Genomic DNA, 25,434 nt, shown 5'->3' on the forward strand with positions numbered 1-25,434 from the left:
ACTTATTCATAGCAAATACATTTTTTAAGAGGCATAAACGCAGGTTATATACCTGGATTTCACCTGATGGCATGCATAGGAATCAGATCGATTAGATATGTGGAAAGAACCACTGGAGAAGCTCAATATCAGCTGTGAAAACTAGGCCAGGAGCTGATTGTGGAACAGACCAGAAAAACTAGATGGTGCCAATTGTCTGGCCAGGGACATAATCACCAGTCCCAGTTAAAATGGAGAAATATGTGGAACAAAACTCAAATACATAAAAAATACTGGACTTACTGCACTGACAGAGACTAGAGGCACCTCCCAGCACTATTGCTAAGAGACCCTTTTAACCTGGATGAAAGTCACTGTTCAACCAACTAGTAGTATGGCCTGGGAAATCAATAATAACATCTGTGAAGAATATGTCTCTTTAAACAATCAACTTTTCAAGACTGAACAGTCAATGTGTACCCAAAAACAAAGCTGAGAAGACAAGGAGGGACAGGGAATCTGGATGGGTGGGGAAAGTGTAGTGGAAATGGTAAGAATTCTGACACATTAATTATTCCCAAATGGCATACAACAGTTTGTGGAGGAGTTGTGGAATGGGAATCTAATTTTCTGGGTAAATGTTCACCTCAAACATAATAAAAGAACAAAATGTGTACAAATGGTTGGATTAAAATGTAACTTGTTTTGTAAACTTCCACTCACACTGTAATTATTAAATGGTTTTTTAAAAAAGATACATTTTAAAGCAGATGAGAAACCTGTGGTTTTACTCTGATACTCACAGGGTGAGCATGAGTCAGAAGTGAGCCAGAGTTGACAGCAATGAGAAAGAATGAAGTCTGTAATATTTGTAGGGTATCACCATATGAGCCTTTTTATGGGTATTGGTACCATATGTTCAATGTAAGCATGGTAGACTCCGTCTGCCCCCACCCACTTCCAGCTCCACTTCACAGCCACCCCTGGTTGTGATTAGGTTCTCATTGCTAAAGAGGGGAACAAATTCTGATTCTGCCTCAACAGCAAACCTTTCTTTCCCCTTCAGGCATGTGCCCTGCAAACAACCAACCACCAAAGAGGTCCTCCATGTCTGTCTACTCCTAGCTTTCAGGACCACAGATCCAGTTTATGGTCTTGCCTTTGAGTGACTGGTGGGCAGAGAACCTCTATTTTGTTGGATTTTGTCACCAGGAGGCCAGGCTAACTCATAAAGTGGTTATCCAGGAGTTGGCTGCGCTTGGCACTCTGCTAAGGGGACCTCAGAAGTGGGGTGCAATTGAGCTTGTTGACCACTTTATTCTTCCCTTTGACTTTCAAGTCCACGTATACCCTTGACCCCAGCAACTTACCTGGGTTGGCAGAGAGCGCGCCAATGACAAGGAGGCCCCTGAACTATTGCTGCTGCTGCTGCTGCTGTTTTTAAGTGTCATTGAGTCTAAGATGCATAGCAGCCGTGTGAACAAATCACACCCCTGTGCCTTGCCCAATCCTGTACCAACCTCATCATCTGTAATGTCCTTGAGCCCATTAATGGAATTTCTGTGTCAGTCCATCTCGTTGGGGGTGAGGACTGATCATCTCCTAGTGTCTTTCTCTAGCTCTCTATCCCACCATCCTCCATCCCACCGTCCTGTCCTGGTACATCCACAGATTGAACACTGCCAGGTATCTTGTAAGAAGCATTTTGGCAAGAAGAATCAGCAAGAGAAGTTCTCTTGGCAACTGCAGAATACAAGTACTGTTCAGGAGCTACTAAATAAATGTGTGTCTCTTTAGCCAGGGAATTTCAGCTTTCTTAGGGGCAGGAGAAATGGAATGGAAAAAACAGAATTATAAAGCTGAGCTGTCAGCTTGATGGCTCATTTCGTTGCTGGACCCAAGAAGATGCATCATCCATACACTGTGGATGTTAATCAAGCTCATCTCTTCCTGCATTGGTCCCCAGAGTCAGTAAATGTTTCTTCTGCACATTTTTTCCTACCATGAGACAAGGAGAGAGGAAACATCTTGGTGGCTCCGTGCATTCATGGTAGGGAAGGTAGGAATACGCTGCCTGCTTTCAGAGACATCAGTACCCACAACCAGCTGTGGGGATACATCTGTGAATCTCGAAAATGCTGTGCTCTGTTAATTTTTTACCAGTTGCCATGGAGTTGGCCCTAACTCCTGGTGATTCCATGTGGGTCACAGCAGAACCGTGTTTTGAAGGATCTTTAGTTTCTGGTTTTTCAGAAGTAGATTGCTGAGTACCTCTGAGCGGACTCAAATATTTTAGTTAGCAGCCAAACACATTAATGTCCACACCAAAGAAGACTTAATAACAAGACATACATGAAAGTCATTTTAATGCTTGTTTCACAGCCAGTAGTAACTATGGGAAATATGAAGGGGTAACAAGGAAAGCTTCGAAAAAGAATTGGTTATACTTTCTCTTGTTGTGTTCCATCAAGTCAGAACCGGCCCATAGCTGACCCTGCAGCAGGTTTTCAGAGGCAGTAAATCAACTGGGTTTGGAAGCAGGAGTGGCATCCACTTCCTAAACAACATGCCTCTGGAAACTCTACGCACTTTGAGAAATGACGATAGTTTTAGAAAGGCTTCAGGTTTTTTGTTCATAGGTTTGTTGAGTCGTGCTTGACTCAACAGCAATCAGCAATAACAACAAATCACCTGGAAGGAAATTGCCTGACTTTTTCCCACACAGCAGCTGGTGGATTCAAACTTTATTCCTTAGAGGTGGCAGTGCACCTCCTTACCATTGTGCCGCCAGGGTGCCCCTTTTAGTTTGCAAGGTGGACATTTTCTAATTCCTTTATATCTTAACAGTATGAGTGTCCTACATGAAAGCATAAGAATTTGGCACCTCTCCTCTGGCAGCTCAGCTGTGCTGACTCCACTCTGGATGTAATTGTGTGGACGGATCACCAGTGTTTGTGGTCTCCACGTGACAACCACCCGGGATCTTATCCTCAGCCTGCTTTCCTTCCAAGGCTTGATCCAAGTCCTGTCCTCTTCTCATTCCCTTTTTCCAGGTGAACTCACCCATACCCACTAATGCCTCTCAAACTTGTAGAACCAGCCCTTTCCTCTTAGTTCTAGCCACTTCTGTTTAGCTGTCTATTAAACATCTCCACTTGGACGTCTAAATGTAGCTACACCCAGTATGTCCAAAGTCAATCTGTAAGCTAGAACCTTGAGCAACTTTGTGACATTTTCTGTTTGACTCTACATCTTCCATTACTAAATTGTGTTAGTTTTACCCCTTTGGTTCTCCCACCACCACCTTGTCTCCACCTTTACTTACTCCCAGCCTCATTCTGACTACAATCTTTTCTTTTCTGGATGCTTCAGTAGCATTCCAGTTGGTGTCCGCATGTTCATTCCTTGACCCTTCATGACCCCACATTTTTAGCTGGAGCAAATTAAAATTTAAAAGTGTCATCCCTCTCCTACATAGAACTTCCCAGTGGTTGGTTTCTCTTTAATCTTAGACTAAAGATGGAAAACCTCACTGACATGGCTTGCAGGCTCATGCCATCTGCTTGCTGCTTCCACCTACTCCACAGGGCTCCAACTACAGAAGACTCTGTGCTGAGCTGTGCGGTACTTCTCTCATCTCTGTTCTCTTTGCCTACGATACTCTTCCTCTTCCACATTTCCTCTTCTTTTCCCCTCTTCATCTGATTTATAATCATACTTATTGTTAAGTATTATCGAGTTGAGTGTGACTCATAGCAACTCAAATCATAGTAGCTCAGCTCAAATATCACTGTCTGTGGAAACCTCTCCCCAGTAATATATCCCATTTTATTTCTTTTTATCCATATATTTTCACCACTGGGCCAACTGGCAGCAGCATGATAGGTGGAGAAGGGTTGAAATTGTTAACAATTTCAGCTTGCTCAATTCCACAATCAACACTCTTGGCACTAGCAGTCAGAAAGGTAAAAAAAAAAAAATTGCATTAGGAAAATCTGCTGTCAAGGACCTCTCCAGAGTGCTGAAGAGTAAGTCTGTCCATCTGGCGACTAAGGTGTCCCTGATTCAGGCCATGGTCTTCCCAGTTACAGGCTATGTATCAGAAAGCTGGACAGTGACCAAGGATGACAGAAGAGTATTGAGCATACTATAGCCTCCCAACAGAACTTAACAGGTCTGTCCTGGAAAGGGTGAAATGAAACTGCTCCTTGGAGGCAGGGATTTTAAGGCTCTATCTCACATACCTTGGTCATATAGTCATAGGGACCAGTCTTTGGAGAAGGATATCATGCTTGGAGGGACTGCGCAGGAGAGGAAAACCCCAGATGAGACAGGGTGACAGAATAATGGGCGTAATGAGGGTAGGTGTGTCAGAGACAGTGAGATTGGCTCAGGACAGAGCAGGGTTCAGAGCTACTGTGCACAGGGTTGCTGTGAGTCGTAGATGACAGCACATAACAGCACACATCTATGATGTGTGTAAACATACACTGGGGTGGGGGGGGGAACCAACTCACTGCCAGCCAGTTGAAACCAACTCATAACTGACCCTCCAGCAGCTTTTCAAAGAATATAAATCACGCTGGAGGAGATTGCTCATCTTTCTCCCTCAGAGCCACTGGTGGATTAGAACTGCCAGAGGAGTACCACCTTTAGGTTGGTGTCACCCTACAAACTATCTCACTAGTGGTGCCATACATAAAAAAAGTCCTAAATGGATTTGTTCAGGAATTAAAATAATAATCCAAATTCTTTATTATCAGATGCCATCCCTTCTCATTTGTCCACATTTTCTCCTTGGAAGACTTGGAAAAGATGGAGAGGCCACATAATATCTTCTAAACCTTTGACCATTAGTGTAGTGAAGCTTTGTGTCTCATACTTTGGAAAGGCTATTCCTTAGAAAGGAATATCGTTGCTTGAGTCAGCAGAAGAAGACCTCCAACAAGATGAACTGACTGCAGCAATAGGCCTAAGTGTATCGGAGATAATGAGGATGGCACAGGATGGGACAGGGTTCGGGTCTGTTGTTCATAGGGTCACTATGAGTTGTACTTGATTCAGTGGCACCTAACATTACACAACAACTTATGTCCCTTTTTCATCAAAGATTCCATAAAATCTACTTAACTCATCCCCATTCACAAACTGAAAATAAAAAAAAAAAATGCAGACATTTGTGCATTTCCTAGTAATACACACGTGATGTTCTTTTGTGATAGTGTATCACAGGCTGGTGATTGATTCTCTAAGATGATTCTTGTTTTGCTTGGTGAAGTCCTCTGGGGAAACATTCAGCCAGGAGGATGTGTCAGTGACACCACTAGATAGAAGGGAATGTCCCTAGTGGGATGGGTCACAAGCCCAGGCCTTGGGGAATCTCAGAATTGAGTTCTAATCCTGCCTTTACCATGGAGTAGGCAAATGGCCTTTGGCTAGTATGCACTTAATAGGATTGTTTTGGAGACAAGAATAAGATAATAGCATTTGTTCGCTTGCTGCTCTTGATTCAGTCCTGCTCGGTGACCGCGCCCCCCATCAGATTTCTGAGGCTAGAAGTCTTAATGGGAGGAAACTGCCCGTCTTTCTCACTCTGAGCAGCTAGTGCATTCAAACTGATGATTCTTAGCCTTTTGTTTAGTAGAACAGCCCATGAAAGACCACATAATCAGAGCTCCTCAAGATTGAAGGCGCATTCACCATTTATGCAGTATATGTTGGCTGCTGATGACATTATTTTTTATACTCAGAAGGTCTTCTCAGGTTTTATAAAGACACACATAGCAACAGCAAGGGTGCAGATTGATGATTTTGTGATATTAAGAAAGTAACAATTTTTAAAAATTCTAGTTATGACACTAGTATCAAAGTTGTGTTTCATAAAGAATCCTCTTTTAAATACAGATACTAAAATAAGAACAATATGATTTGCTGTCTTGAATTTGCTTCCAAATAACCTAATAAAGGTTCAATCAGGGAAAAAGTAGGTGTGTGGATGAAACAAGATTGAGCACCTGTAGCGAGCATGAGGAGGTGTTAGATTATTCTCTCTACTTTTGTGTAATGCTTGAAATTTGTCCATGGCAAAAAGTTTTTAAAATATACTAACAATGCTTCCTGAATAGTAATAGACCCCTAGATTCACTCTTCTTTTTAGAGCCAGCTTTCAACTCACTTTCTTTGATTGCTTTTGGCGGAGTAACTGATTCTAGTGTTCTAAACATTAAGACTCATGTCGTCCTGGTTTTTTTTTATTCTCAGAACAGCACATGGTGAGAACAAAATAAATTCCATTTCTGAATCTCCTTTGTGTTCACCCACTTGGGAATCCTCTCTGAAACTACTGTGAGCATTTTAAGTAACCCTGATTACCCACAAGAACAATGGGCCTTTCAGGCCATCAGAGATGACAGAACAACTCTTTCTACCCTTCTGAGCTTCCCTGACAAAGGCATAGCTATTAAATGCTGGTGTTCAATGAGCTCATGAATGGTGAACCCATAATCACGTATCTGGCATTTTGGGACCTGAGCCCCTGCCCTGTATGAACTTGTAATCTTTATTGTGTGGCCTTGTTAAGTTCAGCTGCTGAGTCACATGTTGGCTTAGGAGGCTGAAGAACTCCAAAACCAATAAAGCCTGACTCTCTATATTTTAGTCAGGAGTCATGGAGTGGAGGTATGGGTACTTGTTATAAATTTGCTCCCCCTTTCTCTCTTTTTGTTAATAAAGGTAGATATTTACCTTGGAGGAGAAGGCCTTCATACTCATTGGTGCTCCAAAGGCTTTGTATTTGACCATGACTCTCAACAGTCCAACTTGCTCTTCCATGTAAATATGAGCCGGCATAGTGAACAGTTTTGTGCTGGGGTCCTCATTGCTTTCTAATTACTCCTCCTAAGTAAGTTTATTTTCTACATCCTCATTAAAGACAAGAATTTGACCTTTCAGGGCTCTTCATTCCCCACATGATTTTTATATTTAATTAGTTTGGAGAAAGGGTCCCAGGGAGATTTATGGAATTTGCTTCCTTCTAAATAAAACAGGCCCTGAACTGCCTAGTGTGACCCCGCTGTTACCTTCTGAAATGCTCTCATCATCTCCTTGCTCAGCACCTTCTGCCAGTCCTGACCCGGAGCCAGAGAGGAGTAAGGCCCAACCTCTGCTAATGGAGCAGACAGACATACAGACAGATGCTTTCAGGTGTAGAGTGCCAGGTGTGCTGTCATTCAGGCATGAACTCATGCTCCAGAGTTAGCAGTGCTGTTTGTGGTGAGGTCTTAGGTGGAACAAGCCATTAAAGTGCTCAAATACTAACCTTTCAAAAGGAGGCTCAAGTCCACCCAGAGGTGCCTCTGAAAAAGTCCTGGTGCTCTTAAACAAAAAAAAAGTCAGCCATTGAACTTTCTGCAGATAGCATGAAGTACAATTCTCTTCTGACACACATGGGATCATCATGAGTTGAAATTGACTTAATGGCAAGGGCCATTAGGAACAACTTCAAAGGAAAGTTGTTCAGTATTTGAGCTAAAACCTGATCATACTATGTTTCTATTAGAATCCCTTTGGGACACCACTGTGAGAGTTTTGCTCTATTAGGACTACATAGTGGGAAAAAAAGCAGTAATAATATTCTCCCCAGGTCTGATCCAGTAATGAGAATTAGGTTGGCAGGTCAGGGCTCTGGTGGCTCTCCTGCCTGGGTGCCCAACGCACCCAGTGACCAGGACAGAGCTTGTCGGCACTGCTCTGGTCTCTGTCCTGAAGGACGAGTCCGTGCTCCCAGACCTCTTTTCAGAGAGCATTGTGACCCACGACCTACAAGACTGATGACAAAGCACTTTTCTCTCTCCAAACAATCCCTGCGCCCCAAGACAGTAGCTGAGTCACCAGCAGTCAGACCTCTAACTTGGGGTGTTTAGTCACAACTCTCTTAAGCAATCAGCAGGTCAGTGAATTCAACCCTTGTGGGTTTCTGTCAGTACTTGTCTTTTTTCCCCCCAAGAAGATCTTTTCCTCAACCTTAGCAGGCGTAACAGCTTCGGGAAAATTTGTAAACGCAATGACCTTGTTTGGAAATGTGGGCAAGTCTTGAGTGTCTAGGGTTCAGGTCAGTGTGGGCTAGGGCCACTCGTGGAGTTCACAGATATGGCTTAAGGAGGCTTGCTCCTTCCTGGGCCACAAGCTTAGCCCCCAACCTCAGACAGCTGCCTCTAAATACTGACCACCTTTCTAGATAAACTAGATAGCCTGGCCCCTACAGGCCAGGCCTTCTTCACATGCCCCGGCTGCCCTCATCCTCACCACTCATGTGCTCTTGCAATTGTGGCTCTTAAAAGGTTTTTTATTGTGTGTATACAGCTAGAAAATGGTTTCCACCATAGTGGGTACCACTGAAAACAGTCCTTGTGTGGCAAGTAGAAAAACTGTGAGCATAAGAAGGGCTGGGAGGCTAGTCTAGGGATCAAGGCCAGGTTTGATCTAGCAGCACAGAAGGTCTACTTTACTGAAGTGGCCATGCAGCTTCTCAGCACACCTTGGCATTGCATTTGCCCTTCCCTGTTCCTGGGGACCAGAGAGGAAGTCTGTTCTGTGATCCCTTTGATCTGTGCCAGGAAAAGTCTGCTGCTTTACCCACACTTATCGGTATTCCTGGAAGACAGGATTTCATTTGCATACCTGGCTGTGTTCCAGTGGCCACCTGTATCTGTGAGCGCTGGGCTGCCGGGCCTATCAGCTCACAAGCACTGTAGGAACCACTCAGGTCCGTCCTGTCATCACATCCTCCTCTGAGACCACAGCATGGCCCAGAGCTGGACAGACACCAGTCTCCCCTGCGGACAAGTCAGCCCACAGATCTCTGAGTCTCAGATGGAGGATAGGATAACAGAGCCTACCGTAACCCCATGGGCCTGAGCTCCAGGATAGCACTGGGCCCCACCACTGTGACGTTACCACCCCACCTCCCCAAACATGCAGAAGCAAGAGACTAAGTTCACAGCAGCCACACACATGAACTTGACTGTGCTCTCTGGGCCAGGCAGTCACCTGCACCCACTATGTGACATGAAGCCAGCTTCCCACTGAGGTTTGCCTCTGACCACATAATTCCTTAAAAAAGCAAAGCATCATTTATAATCACGCTGAACTGGAAGCTATCAAAATATCTTCCAGTAGAGGGATGAATAAACAGACTTTAGACTATCATACAATGGGGCATTATTCAGAGGGGGAAAAAATCTCAGGCAATAATTATTCAGCTTGAGAAAAATCAACCCTCAAAAGAAGCCGCGAGTCCAAAAAAGTTGCACGCTGTGATTCCAACTGTTTGAGATCCGGAGAAGGCAAAACTGTAGAGAGAATGAAAAGACCAGTGGTCACCAGGGTTCAGGAGGAGTCGGGGAGGATCACATAGGTGGAGCACAGGCCTTTTTGGGGAGCTGGAAAATTTTTCTGCAGGAGACGAGTGGGCACATGGGATCATGGTATTTGTCTTAGGCTAAAACGGACGAGACTGCAACATGCAGAGAGAGCCTAACGTAAGCTGCAGATTGAGTTACTAGTAATGGGTCACTACCGGTCTATTATAACAAGCATACCACAGCCATGCAAGACTTTAATCATAGGAGGAACCCAAGACTGTGTGGGAAGTTTCTGCACAATTGTTTATCCGGCCCTGTTGCTGCCTACACTGGAGCTGCTGGAGCTTCTTACCAAACAGATCTGCAACTAAAAACTTGCTTCCCTCAGGCAGATTCCGCCGTTAGGAGGAGTAGAAAGTACCTTTTTACGGCATCCACCAGCATCTTTTTCTGTTCTACGAGGCTCCTATGTACCTGGTACCTTCAAACTCAGCAAACCTTGTCCTTATTACTATTTGTGATCTTCCTGGTTGTTAACCACCCCCCCACCCCCGACCCATTGAATGCAAGACGGGACCCCAGGAATCATCTCATCTGCCCCCTCTTGCTGGTCCGAGGCCCTGCTCACTGCCTTTTACATTCCTTTCCTTTTTTTTTTTCCCCATTTACCCTATTTTATATCTTAACATCTCTTTCTTGCATTGTTTTAGTTGCTTTTAACTCATCTTTTCTGTTCAGCTAGAAATCTCATCTCTCTTTATTGGAGTGCTTTAGGGGGCCCTCTATCTAGTATCTAAATGTCAAAACTACTTAATTTGGCATTCAGGACTTTGCACAGTTAGATCTAATTTTCCTCATCTTTGGACCTCCATTGATTCTCATGTTGCTCCCCTCTTCAGCCTCACTGTACCCCATGGTCTTCCGAGAGCCCCCTCTGCGTATCCACACGTCAGTGACCCCCTTGAGCAGCTGCTCCGTCTGTCTACCCAGGACTGTCTCCTCACACCCTTCTGCTTGTGCTCTAAGGCTCATCTCAAGTGCTGCTTTTGTTGCAAACTATGCCTTTCACAAACCAGAAGGAATTCATTGCTCCCGCTTGTATTTTTCTCACAGCTCTTGGTTTGTTCTCCCGTTATACGATTTTTATTGTTACAGGAGTTGATGGATATGGATGTGGATGTGGGTGGGGGTGTACATAGAAAGAAAAAGAGGTGCCAAAATGTAGGAGGGCAGAGGACGGGGCTGATGGTTTCCCTAAAGGTGCAAGATAAGTAGAAACCCTGTTCATATTCTACCCTCCATTTCTAAAGGGCACTCTGTAAATTGTGAACACTTTATATATTGTTAACTTGTCCTGTTCATATGCATAGGGAGCTCAGGTAGCCTAACAGGTAGAAAGATCACAAGTTCAAATCCACCAGCTGCTCTGCAGGAAAAAGAAGAGCAGGATCCTCCTGTGCTGAAAACTCACCAGAGTGTCAAGCAGGAGTTGGTTCTGACTACACAGCAATGAGGTTTTTGGTTAGATTTTTTTTTGTTTGGGATGTTTATTATTATTATTATACAATAATAATATATATTATCTAAGCACTGCAAGGTGAATTCTAAGACTTGACCTAAGATTTATTTCACAGGTAGTCTGGAGCTCTGGAGAACCTGAACTGTAAAGACTACCAGTCACTGACATCTGTAGCAAGTTCTTTTAAGGAAAACTCACTCAGACACAGTGTAAAGTTGCCCCAGACACGCAGGGGTTTGATTCTCCTCCCTTGAGCCAGTTCTTCCTGGTTTATCACTTGCTCCTGTTTGTTTCTTTCAGAGATCTGAAACTGGACAACGTCCTGTTGGACCATGAGGGCCACTGTAAACTGGCAGACTTCGGAATGTGCAAGGAGGGGATCTGTAACGGTGTCACCACAGCAACGTTCTGTGGCACACCCGACTATATTGCTCCAGAGGTGAGTGCAATGACTTGGTGCTGCTTTTGAAATTCGAGCTCCAGGGTAAACCCTCTCCTACCTTAAATAGCAGGGGCTACTGCTGCTCTGAAACTTTGTGGCCTGAGTAAAACTAAAGCCTCCAGGCCAGCTCATTTATGGCTCATTGTTTGAATGGTGGCTTAGAAACAGCCTAGGACCCTCTCCACTGCCATCCTCACAATCTCCAATATGTACAAGCCATTGTTAGCTACAGTTACTGCATCTCTTGGTGATAATATAATAAATCATTGTGGATATTTCCTCTCTTCAAGAGGGTGGGAGGGGTGCGGTTTTTTTACTAATAAATAATAGAAGGGAAAAAAAGTCCTAGGAACTTCTAGTTAGGAATTTGAGTTCATTTTTTTTCAACCGCAATTGCTATAGCTGTAGTCATGGATGAGGACGAAGTCACTCCACACACAGCTGTTTCTTTTTCTCTAGTTCTCTTTAACAGAATGAAAGAGTCTTGAATGTTACCATTTGAATGAGCTTAGTCTCCTCTTTATCACTGTTCCAGTTACTGTCAAATCCATACCCACTCATGATTGCCCCATGGAAGTCTCAGTAGGACTTGGCTCTTTCTAGGAGTTTTTAATGACTGGTTTTCAAAAGTGGCCCTGCGCTCACCAGGCCTTTCTTTCAAGGCACCTCTGGGTGGACTTCAGTCCGTCACTTTTCATTTAGCAGCCAAAGGTGTTGACCATTTGCACTACCCAAGGGCAAACTTTTTCTTAGAAATTGGCATTGATAGTTCCTAAACACTTTACCTTTTGAAGCATCACATGTTTTTACTTTGTCCTGGACAAGCAAACCATAAAGGCATGGTCAACCTAGATGAGAAGGTGCTTCTGCACTGACCTCACAGAAAACAGGGCACCCCATAAAGGTGAGACAAGACACCAGTGCCAGCAAAGGAGGCTTCATTTTCTTGCTCTCGTGTTTCCTAGCCCAGCATTTGCCCTAGTGGTTAGGGATAGCAGTTGCCATTTGCTAGCAGGTGCATGCACTATTTCTCACGATGCCCACTGTGCACAGATCCTGCAGGAAATGCTCTACGGGCCTGCTGTGGACTGGTGGGCCATGGGCGTGCTGCTCTATGAGATGCTCTGTGGGCATGCGCCCTTTGAGGCCGAGAATGAAGATGACCTCTTTGAGGCCATTCTGAATGATGAAGTTGTCTACCCTACCTGGCTCCATGAAGATGCCACCGGGATCCTAAAATCTGTAAGTTTGGCTGCTTCCACCAGCTTCTGGCCTACTGAAAACCACCTCACTATGTATGTTTTTTGCGTCTGTTTAAATACCTCCCAATAGCGAGCTACAAGCCCTGAACAAAACTTGTGTGTTTTTAATGTAAGAAAGCATGGACTCACATTTCTATTGGTCTTTATCCTCTCATGCAATACTTATTTCTGGGCCAATTGCAGTTAATAACTTTCTTTACCTTTAATCAAGTATTTCTAGCATGTAGGACTTTAAGTCAGAAGCAGTGCCCTGTGTCCTTTATTCAGTTCACAGCAAGCCACTTGCAGGTCTATGTGATAAGTGTTTCTATTAGTGTCAAAGGAAAAAAAGGATCTAGGGTCTTTTCTCCTAGTACGGGGAAAGGAAAGGGAGGTTTTCCAAAGCCCCTCTTTCTTGTTCATCTCCAAGTTACCAATGTTCAAGGCACAGGCCTGGTTAGGATTCAGATACAACGTGTAAAATGTCACTCCTTCATCAATGCTATCAAGTCAGTTTCAACTCATAATGCTCCTCCTTCAGGTCTCCAAGGCTATAAACCACATGTGAGGACACTTCTCCCATCCTTCTCCCTTGGAACAGCTGGTGGATTGAAACCCCAGGGATACACAGCCTTTGGGTTAGCCATGCAATGCAAAGAATTCCTTTCTGCAGATATCCAAAATTCTATGCTAAAAACCTTGGGAGTGAACAAGAAACATATAATTGATGTCTTTATGCTAAAAATAAGACCTTACCATATTTTGGGTCTTTGGTACATTGTTGTGCCATCTAATGAGAACAGACTCATAGCTGACCCTCCAGGTGGTTTTTGGAGGGAGTAAATCACACGGGAGGAGATTGTCTGTCTTTATTCCTACGAGCAGCTAGTAGATTCAAACAGCATGGTTTTGGGTTGGTAGTGCAGTTCCTTGCCACTAAGCCACCAAAGATTTAGGAATGCAAAACCAAATATCCTGCCATCCTGTCGAATCCTGTGGATGCTATAGGACAGAGTAGAACTGCCTGGTCTGGGGTTTCAGGGCTCTACTTTTTACAGGACAAGCTGCTACACCTTTCTTCCTCTGAGCAGCTGATGTGTTCAAATTGCCTACCTTTAGGTTTGCATCCAAGTTCTTAACCACTGCACCACCAGGGCTCATTGTCGCCACTTTAGTTGGAGTCCAGAAACTCCTATGTCACGTGTTATATACACAAGCTTGGGTGGCCTCGGAGCTTGCACTGCTTACTTAGAGATGGCTGACTCCAAGGTGGGTTCTCTGTGGTAGTTCAAATGCACCAGCCACCCGACTCCTCCAGGGCTATTTACAGCCTCAGAAAATGTATAGCCTTTGCTATGAGTTAATTCCAACTCGATGGCAATGAATCGAGTTGTTACATGCACAGATCTTTATAAAGATTAATAAAAGCACTTCTTCAAGCAAGAAAAAACCAGAATCATCCTTTTAAATAGCATCTATTTCTTTTGGTCATAGATAGTTGGGAAACATTAACTATCTTTGTTGAAAAACTTGTCTCTGTTTCAAAATCTCCAGCCATGTAACTGGTGCCATTTCCAGAGCATTTTCTATGTGGGTCACTCACTCTCTGTTGGAACTGAAGGGAGGTTTGGCCCTGAGAGTCCTCCCACGAAAAATCATCACAGAAACCCATCACAGGATTGTTGCCAAAATGACTGCAACTCTTGATTCATCCTTCGCTTCTCAAATTCAAATGCCAATACTTTCCTGAACTTGAGGAAGCACTCGATTCATAGAAATCAAAATAAAGTGCTTTGGGACTCTACCAAAATGTCTCCTACCTACCCTGTTTTCATAGGAATAATTTATTTGTATATTTAGTATCAATTTTAGACCAAGGAAACCATAAATGTGGCTTTTGTGTGTGTTTTAATGAATAATTTTTTTTAAGCAGGAAGTAGGGCTTTGCTTTGAATTTGTATCATAAAGTTTCTTCATTTCCTGAAGGGAAACTTGCTTGCCATGACCAACCTACCTTGATGACCTAAACTATGATAACATAACTTTATCTTTCTTCAGAGTTTAGATTACTGTGTATTATTATTTTCCCACTTTCCTGACCCATAATCTATTACTTTGTAAGTCTCAAGGCATTTCATTTTCTAAGGCAAAAGCTGCCAAAGGACGAATCTTGGCTCTTTTGCTGTCTGACTGTATGACCTTGGGCAAGGTGAGTGATTTGGCCAGGCCTGTTTCCTCACCTGTGCAGCTGGGGTGAATAACACCAGGTGTATTGTGTGGCTGAAAGGAGATCATGTGTGTGGTGGGCTCAGCTCAAAAACTAGTCACCATTGTTGTCAGTGAGAACTTCACACCTGAAGTGATTCTTCAGCTGTCCCTCCCTTTCCCCACCTTTTCTCTGAAAAATGACTACTTCTTAACCTGCTGGTCGTGCTATAAGAAGGGTTCAAGACAGCAAGTCACACTTCACAAACCGTTGAGACTGTGGCCTGGTTCTAACTGCAGCTTGATGTAACTCAAACAATATAGTCTTTTTCTTTCCAGGACAAATCTTGAGTTCATCTTCTCTAATTCCCTCATTTGATAGGTGAGGAAACTGTGAGGCTCAGAGAATTTGTGATAGCAATCTCCTCTGATGTGATTTACTGCCTCTAAAAACCCACCAGAGGGTCAACTATGAGTCTGTTCCCACTCCTTGGCTCAGAACAATTACAACAAAGGCCCATCACTTGAAACAAGTAGCAAGAACAAGAAAAAGCTAGAATAAGGTCTAGATTCTCCTGGCTCCTCGTCCAGCGTCTCTGCATAGACCTAGACCCAGACCAGGGCCCTTCCCTCTCGTATCTTCCATTGCCCATTAATAAGTGACCTTTTTCCTTAAAGTCGTATGTTCTAAGCACCCAAATTACATCATGGGGGCTTCTTTCCTGTTGTGCCATTAACACGTTGCCACAAATGACAGCAAATGTGTTTCTAAGCATGGTCGTCAATTTTTAAAGTGTGAGGCAACGTACATAGGAAGCTGTGCTTTCTGTCTATATGCTTGCTGTCTGTGTGGAAGTTATCTGTCACCTATTTCACATAGATTAAAGTGAGATAAAATGTTTATGACAGTGACCAATTTTGTATTATTTAAAATTTGTGCATTTGAGTAATTCTTTTGTGCTGGAAATCATTATTATTCTGTTGATCTCAGAAGAGTCCAGCTGGGACCTTGGAAAGGGGAGTTGATCTATTGGGAAATCAAAATCCATGTTCAGCTTGATTCAGCAAATACTTTCAGTACACTTCCTTTGCTTGGCTAAGTGCTGAAAATGCAAAAATGAACAGGCATGGTCCATTTGTGTTGTTAATAGTCTAGGAAGAATGAGAACATGTAAATACTTAGAATACTGACAAAGAGGAGTGACTCAACTTCTCATCGGCTTTGACAGAGAAGGTGGCATAAGGACAAAACAGAAGAAGGAAGTGACATTCAGACTGCATGCTGAGGAGCAAATAAGAGTTTAGTTGGTAGAATAAAAAGAAAAATTTATTAAAAAATAAATTTGTTCAAAGCCTCGGAGGCATATAGCACAGTTTTCAAAGAAGTACAGTTTCTAGCTCTGATTGTTAAATGAAGATGAGAACTGATGGAAGATATGTTTAGGACAAATGGACTTTGAAGGATCAAGGGATCATTTAGGAAGAGGTGTTTCCTTAACCATTGATCACCCATCTGGAATTCTGAGTTTGCTTTGGCAGTTAATGCAGTAACCTGATAGAGAGAGCCCTTGGAATGGGTGCTTACAAGGGGGAAATGCCATGAGAAAGCAGGAAGCCTCAGTGGAGAGAACAAGAAAGGGTGACTTCAAGTTTGATAGACATCTAAATCTATAGCATGTTTCTGATTTGATGGTCCACAACTGCTTGTGTGTGGGGGTGGTGTTTCCCAGAATAGGAAAAACAGGAAGTTGTTAAACTTCAACACATGAATGGACAGACTACACTAGTTCAAAATATATGTGTTTAAGATTTTAAGCCATTATAGAATTTGCTTTTCATGAATAAAGTGAAACAATTTAATGATATAAATGTACAGAGAAAGGAAGTGGTGTGCACTTATCAAGAGGATTCCAGCCACTTGATTCCCAGGAAGAGGCTTGGGTTCTTGGACTGGAAGGGTGAGGTCTATGTCACAATAATTATTTTTACACTATAGATTTTAGTTCTCTTTATTTCTTCAGCATTCTAGAACACTTTTTTTTTTAGCATGTTTTGTTTTGTTTTATACTGGTTTGCTTGCAAAGTTTGTATACATTGTTTTTCAAACCAGATCTTTCTCATTTCTTTTACCCACCCCTCCCTCTACCAATCAAATTGTGTGATCATATGATTAACCCCCAGTGCCTGTTCTCACTCCTCTACTCCTACCCTCCCTCACCTGGCTCCTCCTCATTACATTTGTTTTACTAGTTATCTTTCTATTTCTACAATAACGGTCTTATACAATATTTGTCTTTATGGGACAGAGTTAGTTCACTTAGCATAATGCTCTCCAGTCCCTCTCAAGTTAGGCAGTAATGTACAAAATCATTGCTCCTGCGTGCTGTGTAGTATTCCATCATAATTTCTCAGTTCATTCACTTGTGTTTTGGTTGGACGTTTGAACTGTTTCCATGTTCTCACGATCAGTTCTCATTTTCCCAGGGTATATTCCAAGCAGTGGAATAGCTGGGTCATAAGGAATTTCTATATTTAGCTTTTTGAGAAAATGCCAAACTGCCTTCCAGAGTTGTACCATTTTACAGGCTGACCCTCAGTGTATGAGTGTCCTATCTCTCTACATCCTGTCCAACATTTATTACTTGCTATCTTTTAAAACTTTGCCACTGCTACTGGGGTGATATGGTATCTCATTGTGCTTTTGATTTGCATCTCACTTATTGACAGTAATTTTGAGCATTTCTTCTTGTGTCTGTTGGCCATCCTAATATCTTCCTCTGTGAAAAATCTTTCTATATCTTTTGCGCATTTTATAATTATGTTATCAGTCTTGGTTCTGTGGAAGCCCTGTATGATTCTGTAAATTTTAGATATGAGACCCTTGTCTAAAATTGCCAGGTGTGTTCCCCTCCCCCCAGTCAGTAGGTTTTCTTTTCACTCTGTTGGAAAATGGTTTTTATGTCCACAGAGTTAATCTTTAGAAGGTTCCATTTATCAATTTTATCCTCTTCTGGTTGTGTATTTCTGGCTGCTGTGTTTGTCAGCCTCTTTGTACCATTAGCTAGGCTTTCTAAGCTTGGTCTTACTTTGTCTCTAATGTTCTTTATGGTATTAAGCTTTACTCCCAGGTCTCTGATTTACCTTGAGCTGATTTTTGTATATGGTGTGGGATGTAGATCCTGTTTCAGCTTTCTGCAGATAGCAGTCCAGTTTTGTCAGGACCATTTGTTGAAGAGGTGGTCATTTCCCCATTTGATAAGTTTTGTTTCCTTGTTGAATATCAGTTTACCATAGAGAGATGGATTAATTTCTGGGTTTTTTATTCTGTTCCATTGGTCTATGTGCCTTTCATTGTACTAGTTCCATGCTATTTTGGTTATTACAGCTGTGCATTAGGTTTTGAGATCAGGGAGTCCTACACCTCCCACTTCATTCTTGCTTATTCAAGGTCTCTTTCCTCTCCAAATAAACCTGTCAATTTCCTTTTCTATCTCTTTGAAAAATGAATTTGTATCTGTATTGGGGTTGCATAGAACACTGACTTAAAACCTAAGATCAAACAGAACCAGCCTACTGTACTGAGACATTCATAAGCCTCTCCCTAGGTGGGGGGTCATTTCTGCTTGATTTCCAGAGATTTTGTAATAACCTTTAAGAATATAAAGTCAGGGCTATTCCTAGAATAGATATCTACTGGGTACTTTACTTTCCACCCCACCCTCAAACATCTACCTTTGCTCACTTCAAAAGAAAATGCTTTCAGAATTTCCTGTTGCCTTTTAGAATTAAGAGTATACCATTCCATACCTTGGGAACCTGTTTGAATACCCATTTATAGAGCATGCCATAGACTCCCCAAGATATGCATTCACTTCTTTGTATGGAGATGTCCAGTAATTTCATAGAAACTTAGAGGATAGAGGGCCTGAGTGAGAACACTTGCCATAGAGTGGGGATTAGAGCTGGAGCTTCATTTGGTGCACGTGTGCGCGCGCGCACACACACACATATCCCTAAGTTATTATCCAGTGATCTTCTTAACTAAAAATAACGGTAGTGTGTGGAGGAGTGAGCCTCAGCAACATTTGGTATGTGATGTATTGAGCTGCCGACTGAAAAGCCAGTGGTTGGAATCCATCACTTCTCTGAAGGAAACATTAGAGGTTCTCTCATTAATGTTCACAGCGCCAAACACCTTGTGGAGGGTCATCCTGACTCAGAAGCGATTCAAAGGTAGTAAGTTTGTTTCTTGGTTCAGGACTTGCTGTTGAGGGGAAGGGGCGGGCCAGAGAGAAATCCAGTAGAAAGACTGTTTTGTGTCTCATTTCAGGATTTCTGGTCTTCATAATTTTTTTTTAGATTGTTGTGATTTTTATTCAATTTGATATCCTGAAAAATATGAAAAGCTTCACGAATTTGTGTGTCATCCTTGCACAGGGGCCGTACTAATCTCTGTATTGTCCCCATTTTAGCACACGTTCTGCCGAAATGAGCACCAGGTCTTCTCTTTAAAGGTATATATGGTGTGCTCACATGTCCTCTACAAGCTAAACAGTCCTAGCTTCCACCCTCTCAGACTGTGTTTCCCAAGAAAGCCCCAGAAAGGCTTGAGAAGTCCTCATCCAGGCTGCAGAGCTTAGGAAGCTAATGCACTCACTCTGAAGTTACTGCACTTCTGCTAAATCAGCACCGTGAGGGGTCACGTGGCTCAGTGCTGACTCAGGTGCCTTCAACACCCTATTTTTTTTCAGAGCTCACACAGGTGACTTGCGTTAAACAAATACTGATGGGAAGTGGGTGCATTCTCCGCAGCCACCTTTGTCAGCTCTGGAGGGATTGTAAACTTGGCATCAGAAGGCAATTATGAAGTGCTTTTGTTACTTAAAGCTTCATAGAAATTGAAGTGTATGTATGTGGGTGGGTGTATCTGTCATCAAACCTATCAGATTCTATCTATCATCTATGCATTGTCTCCTGGAGTCCTGCTTGCCTCTCAACACAAAGAAGACCTAGTCAGTTCTGGAATTTTCTGTTAGCTCTGGTGAATGTGGCCCACATCTGTCTCCTGGCACTTGCCTCAGGCATTCAAAGAGAGCAGGCAGCCTTAGGTTTTGTCCTTTGTGTCTCCCTGCTTTCCTCTGGACACCAAGAGATTGGAACATTTACTGAAGAGTGATCAGAAGGTGATCAGCCAAGAAAAGGCTGAGAGGAAGGAAGAAGAAAACTGGGAACTTGGATTTTTAGAGTTGTATTTATAAAAGCTGTTTGAAAAAATTATGGAAAAAAATACTGTAATAAGAGGGTCTGTTACTATGTAACTAGCAGTCTTGCTAGGACTAGAGTTCCCATAGGGAAAAAATGGAGCTGCTCCAGAAACTTCTTGCTCAAGTTCTTAGTACAAGTAACACTTTTGAAAAATAAAGCACTTGCATACACCAATGGCATCAGAAAACACTGTTATTAACATACTGTTATAAAAACTTTCTGGCTTTTTAATTATTATCACATGTTGTTGTTGATTGTTGTTGAGTCAAGCACGACTCTTAGCAATCCTGTGAACAAAAGGCTTGAAGCCTATAACCACCATAATTTATCAAAGGTCATAGAGTTTCCAGAGGCATGTTGTTTATTAGGAAGTGGATGCCACTCCTGCTTCCAATATTATCACATAACCTATATTAAAATTATGTTCTCAAGTTCATTCTCTTAGAAATTCCCAAATTTCTCAAGAGTACAAGTCCCAAAATTTCACTGTGGTTGGCTTTTTGGAACCACAAATGAAATGAAGAATACTTTCTCTTTTTCGTAGTGAAATACTAATACCACTTGCCTCTAATCTCCATATCTCAGCCAGAGGAGAAAGATGCCACAGATTATGTAGAGTGACCACAGAAAGTTGGTCTGCATGGAGATTTGCTAACGAATGTCTATGGTAAGCTTGAAAATTCTTGTGAAAAGTAGTACTGTATAACTTTGTTATCTTTGTCTTTTTCAATTCACAAGCCAATAATTTTTAACAGTAAGTTCTTACATGGGCTTTAGACACCAAATATAATGCAACATTTAATGCAAATTAAAAGTAGTCTAGCGTATCAGGCGCTCTGGTGTGGGTGAGAAAGACTCAATGGGGAATTGGAAAAGATGGCATTAGAATAATAGGCTTAGATCAATGGTAATTAATTATATGGGATACAGTTTATATAAATGATTATAGGAAATACAAAGTAAATGACGGATGTGTGGAACACGATGAATAAAAAAAACATTAAAGAGAAAAAAGAAGGACCTGAAGGATATTGTTCAGGGCTGTCCTGGAGAAGCCTTCTTTCACTCTTCTGCTCTGTAGCTGCACTTTGGGGATCACACACACAGCATGTAGCTTGTTTAGCTTGTGGTCTGTAGGGGTAGTAGGAGCAGCAGGTCAAGCATTTTCCCCTTCCATATTTGGAAGCCGTTAGAGAGCAGTGAAACCCAGCCTGTCAGAGTTGCTTGAGACTGGTTTACCAGGAATAAAACAGTACACTCTTGGCTAACTCGACTGGCACTAGTACATGACTTTGTGCTTCTGTGTTGAAATTTACCCTGACTTTTACCTTTTTAAAAACCCTCATTGTCAAGAGACCTGGAATAAAACTACTGAGGTGTTTGGAGTTTGGAGGCACAAATAATAATTCTCCTAAAACAAAGGAAAGGGAAGGTGTTAAGAGTTAACAAGGAGTTACATGTACACCATCCAGCAATGCAGGGTTCCAGTCATATAGGCAGGGAGCTCTGGTGACTTAGTAAAGAATTGTACTGCCAACCCAAAGGTATGCCATTCAAACCACCAGTTGATATCTGAGAGAAAGATGGGCAATCTCCCATGCAGCTTGCTGCCTCTGGAGGCTCAGCTATGGGTCGGTTCCATCTCAGGGATATACAACAACAACAGGCTGGGAGATACTGAGACAAGGTCACTAGGGTTTTCATACTGCCCCGCTGCAGTCCAGGGCTTTCATTGTACCAGGTTCTAAGGAAACAAAGTTCACTGTGTAGTGTGCCTCTGAGAAGATGTCTCATTGAATATCCTGATATAAGAAATTTAAGTTGTGTCAAGAGAACTGGAACCCACCAGCTACTTGACAAGAAAAAGACAGGGCAGTCTAGTCCCATAAAGCCTCGAAAACCCTATGGGGAGGTTCTATTCTGGGTTGTGAGGTCCCTAGGAGTTAGAATTGACTTGACAGCATGGTGTATGGTTGTGTGTATGTGTAAGAAAGAATGAGGATAGAGACAATTATCCTTTTAAGGATCCTTAGTGACAACAGTAGGAAGCTCTGGTGGCCAAGTAGCAAGAAGCTGTGCTGCATGCAGTTCGAAATCACCAGCTGCTCCACGGGATAGGCAATCTCCTCTCATACAATTAACTGTCTCTGGAAACCCACCGGAGGATCAGTTATGGGATGCTTATAGCTCTACAGTACACAAATAACAACAGTAGTTAAGTGTTCAACTGCTAACCTGGAAGTGGGTGGTTCGAACCCCAGTGACTGGGAAGAAGACAGAGCAATCTGCTTCTATAAATATCACAGCCTTGGAAACTACAGGGTCAGTTATGCCTAAGAATCAACTCAGCAGCAGCAGGTCATTTGAACCCTTCTTCTGCTTGAAAGCTCCTCAAGTATTTGAACTATTAACAATGTCCTCCTCTCTTTTCTTCTCCAACATGAAGACCTCCATTGTTTAAAACAAAATCATGTGGTTAGACAGGATTCCTTGGGTCCTTTCCAAAAGTGCTCACCCTCCCTTAGTTCCTGCTCATTCCCCAAGCCCTTCTTCTTCCGTAGATTCAGGAAAATAATCCTGCTACGTGAGCTCCTAGAAGTTCTGTGAAACTCACTCGGGTGAAGTCCTGCCCAGTATCACACGGGAATCCTCCTCATCTGCCAGTCTGTGCATCTTCCAGATTGTTCTTTAATCCAGAACCCATAATGTCTGTTGTAGTGGCAGAGAGCAAACACTTGTGTCAGGCAGGCTTGAATTCTGATCTGTAAAATGGGGATAATAATCAGGTTTATTGTAAGGATTGTAAAGAATGAACTTGAAATACTTAGTGCCTGGTGCAATAGAAGAGTGCATAAGCATGCATATATAGTAGTCAAGGCTGTCCTTATTAAGCTATACATAATGACTACCAGTCTATTACCTACTCCTGCAGCTCACTACTGTGAGAATGGCACATGGGTCCATTACTCCGTGTGTGTGTGTGTGTGCGCACGCGCGCGTAAACGCACTCTTGCTCTGCATATTAAATTCCATCCAGGTTTAGTCTGAGAAAGCTGGAGAAGTTCTCATTCTCCTGCTTATCTAATACATACAACCCCGAGGTAACAAACATCCTTTTTATAGATAATTCCAACTTGGACTTCGTTGTTGTTGATGTTATTATTGTTGTTATGTGCCATCGAGTCGCTTGTGACTCATAGTAATCCTGTGTATGATAGCCCTCAAACCTGCTCTATCCTGTGCTAACTTTACTGTCTCTGACACACCTACCCACATTTCCTCAGTCACTGAATCAATCTATTTCATCGAGGGTCTTCCTCTTGCACGGTCCCTCCAACCCTCCCAAGCATAATGTCCCTCTCCAAGGACTGGTCCCTCCAATCAATATATCCAAAGTATATCAGATGAAACCTCAGAATCCTTGCCTCCAAGGAATAGCCTGGTCTCACCCTCTCCAGGACAAACTTGTTTGTTCTCTTGGAAGTCCATAGTATATTCAGTACTCTTTTCCATCACCACAACTGGAGCCAAAGAGGAGAAAATAGAAGATTTTTGCAGTCAGAAAACTATCAAACATGCGATCAAGATGCATTAATAATATTGGGTAACTTGGAATGCAGAAGTTGGGAACAAAGAAGATGACTCTGTAGTTGGAAAACATGAACTTGGTGACAGAAATAAAGCTGGAGATAGAATGATAGAATTCTATACATTCAATGATTTATTCATTGCAAATACTTTTTATAAGAAACACACACGCAGGCTATATACATGGATTTCACCTGATGGTATACATAGAAATCAAATTGATTACATCTGTGGAAAGAATCACTGGAGAAGATCAGTATCTGCTGTGAAAACTAGGTCAGGTGCTCGTTGTGGAACAGATCACCAACTACTCATGTGCAAATTCAAGCTGAAGTTGAAGAAAAATCCACAGGAACCAAAATTTGACTTTGAGTCTATCCCACTCGAATTTCAAACCTTTGTTGTTAGGTGCCATCAAGTTGACGCTGACTCACAGTGACTTTATACAAAATAGAATTAAATATTCTGTGATTCTTCACAGGCCTCACGGTTATGGTTATGCTTGAGCCTCATAGTATTGCAGACACCTTGTCCATCCACCTCAGGACCAAACACATCTATCTTGGAGGACAGTAATCAGGGCGTTATTTAGAGGGAAAGATGGTGAAACTTTATTTCACATAATTTTGTGCATATTTTCAAAGAGGGACAGGTTCGTGGATAAAAACATCATGCTGGAAAAGGTGGAGGGTCAGAGAAAGAGAGGAAGCCCCTCAAGAGATGGTTTGATGCAGTGACCGCAACAGTGAGCTTGGAGCATGGTAGAGATTGTGAAGATGTCGCAGGATGGGGCAAGGAACCATCCTCCGCTGGGGAGGGGGGCGAATCCTCATCAAAGCCATGCTTGGTAAACATGCATCTTTTAAATTATAGAAAAAATTTTCAGCCTTTCCTTAAACCAAACCACTGCCACTGAGTCAGTTTTGACACATAAGGATGCTCCTGGTATTCTGAGACTGTAAATCTTTGTGTGAAGAAACTACCTCATCTTTCCCTATACTTGAACCAAGAGGCAGTTGTCAAAAGAGAGCAGGTGATTTGAACTGAACTGATGATTATCAAAGTTAACCATCGTTAGCATTCATATAGGAAGCACAAAGCCTCCAGAGCTCCTTGCACCTAGCCTGACCTAACTACAAATTCTTAAAGACACATGAACGGATTTCATTCATGGTGCAAGGGCTGCCTGTATTCGAGTCGAGCATGATTCATGGTGACCCTGTGAACAAAAGGCCTGAAAGCCCCTCTACAACTATCGACATTTATCAAAGTTCATAAGTAACCTCTACTTGCATTACACGTTGTTTCTCCTAAGCTATGTAGAAAATCCAGTGTACGTCCTTCCTATCTTTCCAACTTCTACCCTAGTCCCAGTTGATTGTTGTTGACTTTATTTTAGGTCTAAATGTCGTCAGTGCTTCCCCTGTGTAAAAATATTTATCTGTTCCTTAAGCACAACATTTAAGTCAAAGTCCTCTATTTCTCAAGTGTGCTTCCCAATCAGCTAACTCTCAAGCCCCAGCCTTATCCCTTTTACCATCGCCCTGGACTGGAGAGGGCTGCTGCTATAGCTCACTCCTGGATTGACATGAAAATAATGAAGAAGGTTGATGACTCATGAGACTATGTCAGACTTTACCTGTGGCAGTGACAAAGGCAGACACAGGTACCAGCAATGTGCAATGCATTTTTATCACCCCCATGGTATCCTTGGCCTTTATGTCTTGGCTGGAACCATACTCTCTTCTGTGTCATTTTCTCTACTCCTCTGTCTGGCACTTAGTAGATATATAAATGCCTCCTTTCCATTTAGAAGAGTCTCCTGGAATATTG

At 42.5% G+C, this 25,434-nt stretch overlaps 1 protein-coding gene across 1 annotated transcript in view; it reads left to right on the top strand.

Annotated features, from left to right (window-relative positions):
- PRKCH (protein kinase C, eta) overlaps positions 1 to 25,434 on the top strand; it is a 326,526-nt gene that overhangs the window by 291,459 nt on the left and 9,633 nt on the right. Inside the window, exons 11-12 of the mRNA XM_006891785.1 lie at positions 11,161 to 11,299; positions 12,356 to 12,544. Coding sequence (XP_006891847.1) covers positions 11,161 to 11,299; positions 12,356 to 12,544 — 328 coding nt within the window. The remainder of the gene's footprint in view (positions 1 to 11,160; positions 11,300 to 12,355; positions 12,545 to 25,434) is intronic.

This window comes from Elephantulus edwardii, unplaced genomic scaffold, assembly GCF_000299155.1.
Source record: "Elephantulus edwardii isolate Elephantulus edwardi_28Jun2011 unplaced genomic scaffold, EleEdw1.0 scaffold00104, whole genome shotgun sequence".
Lineage (NCBI taxonomy): Eukaryota > Metazoa > Chordata > Mammalia > Macroscelidea > Macroscelididae > Elephantulus > Elephantulus edwardii.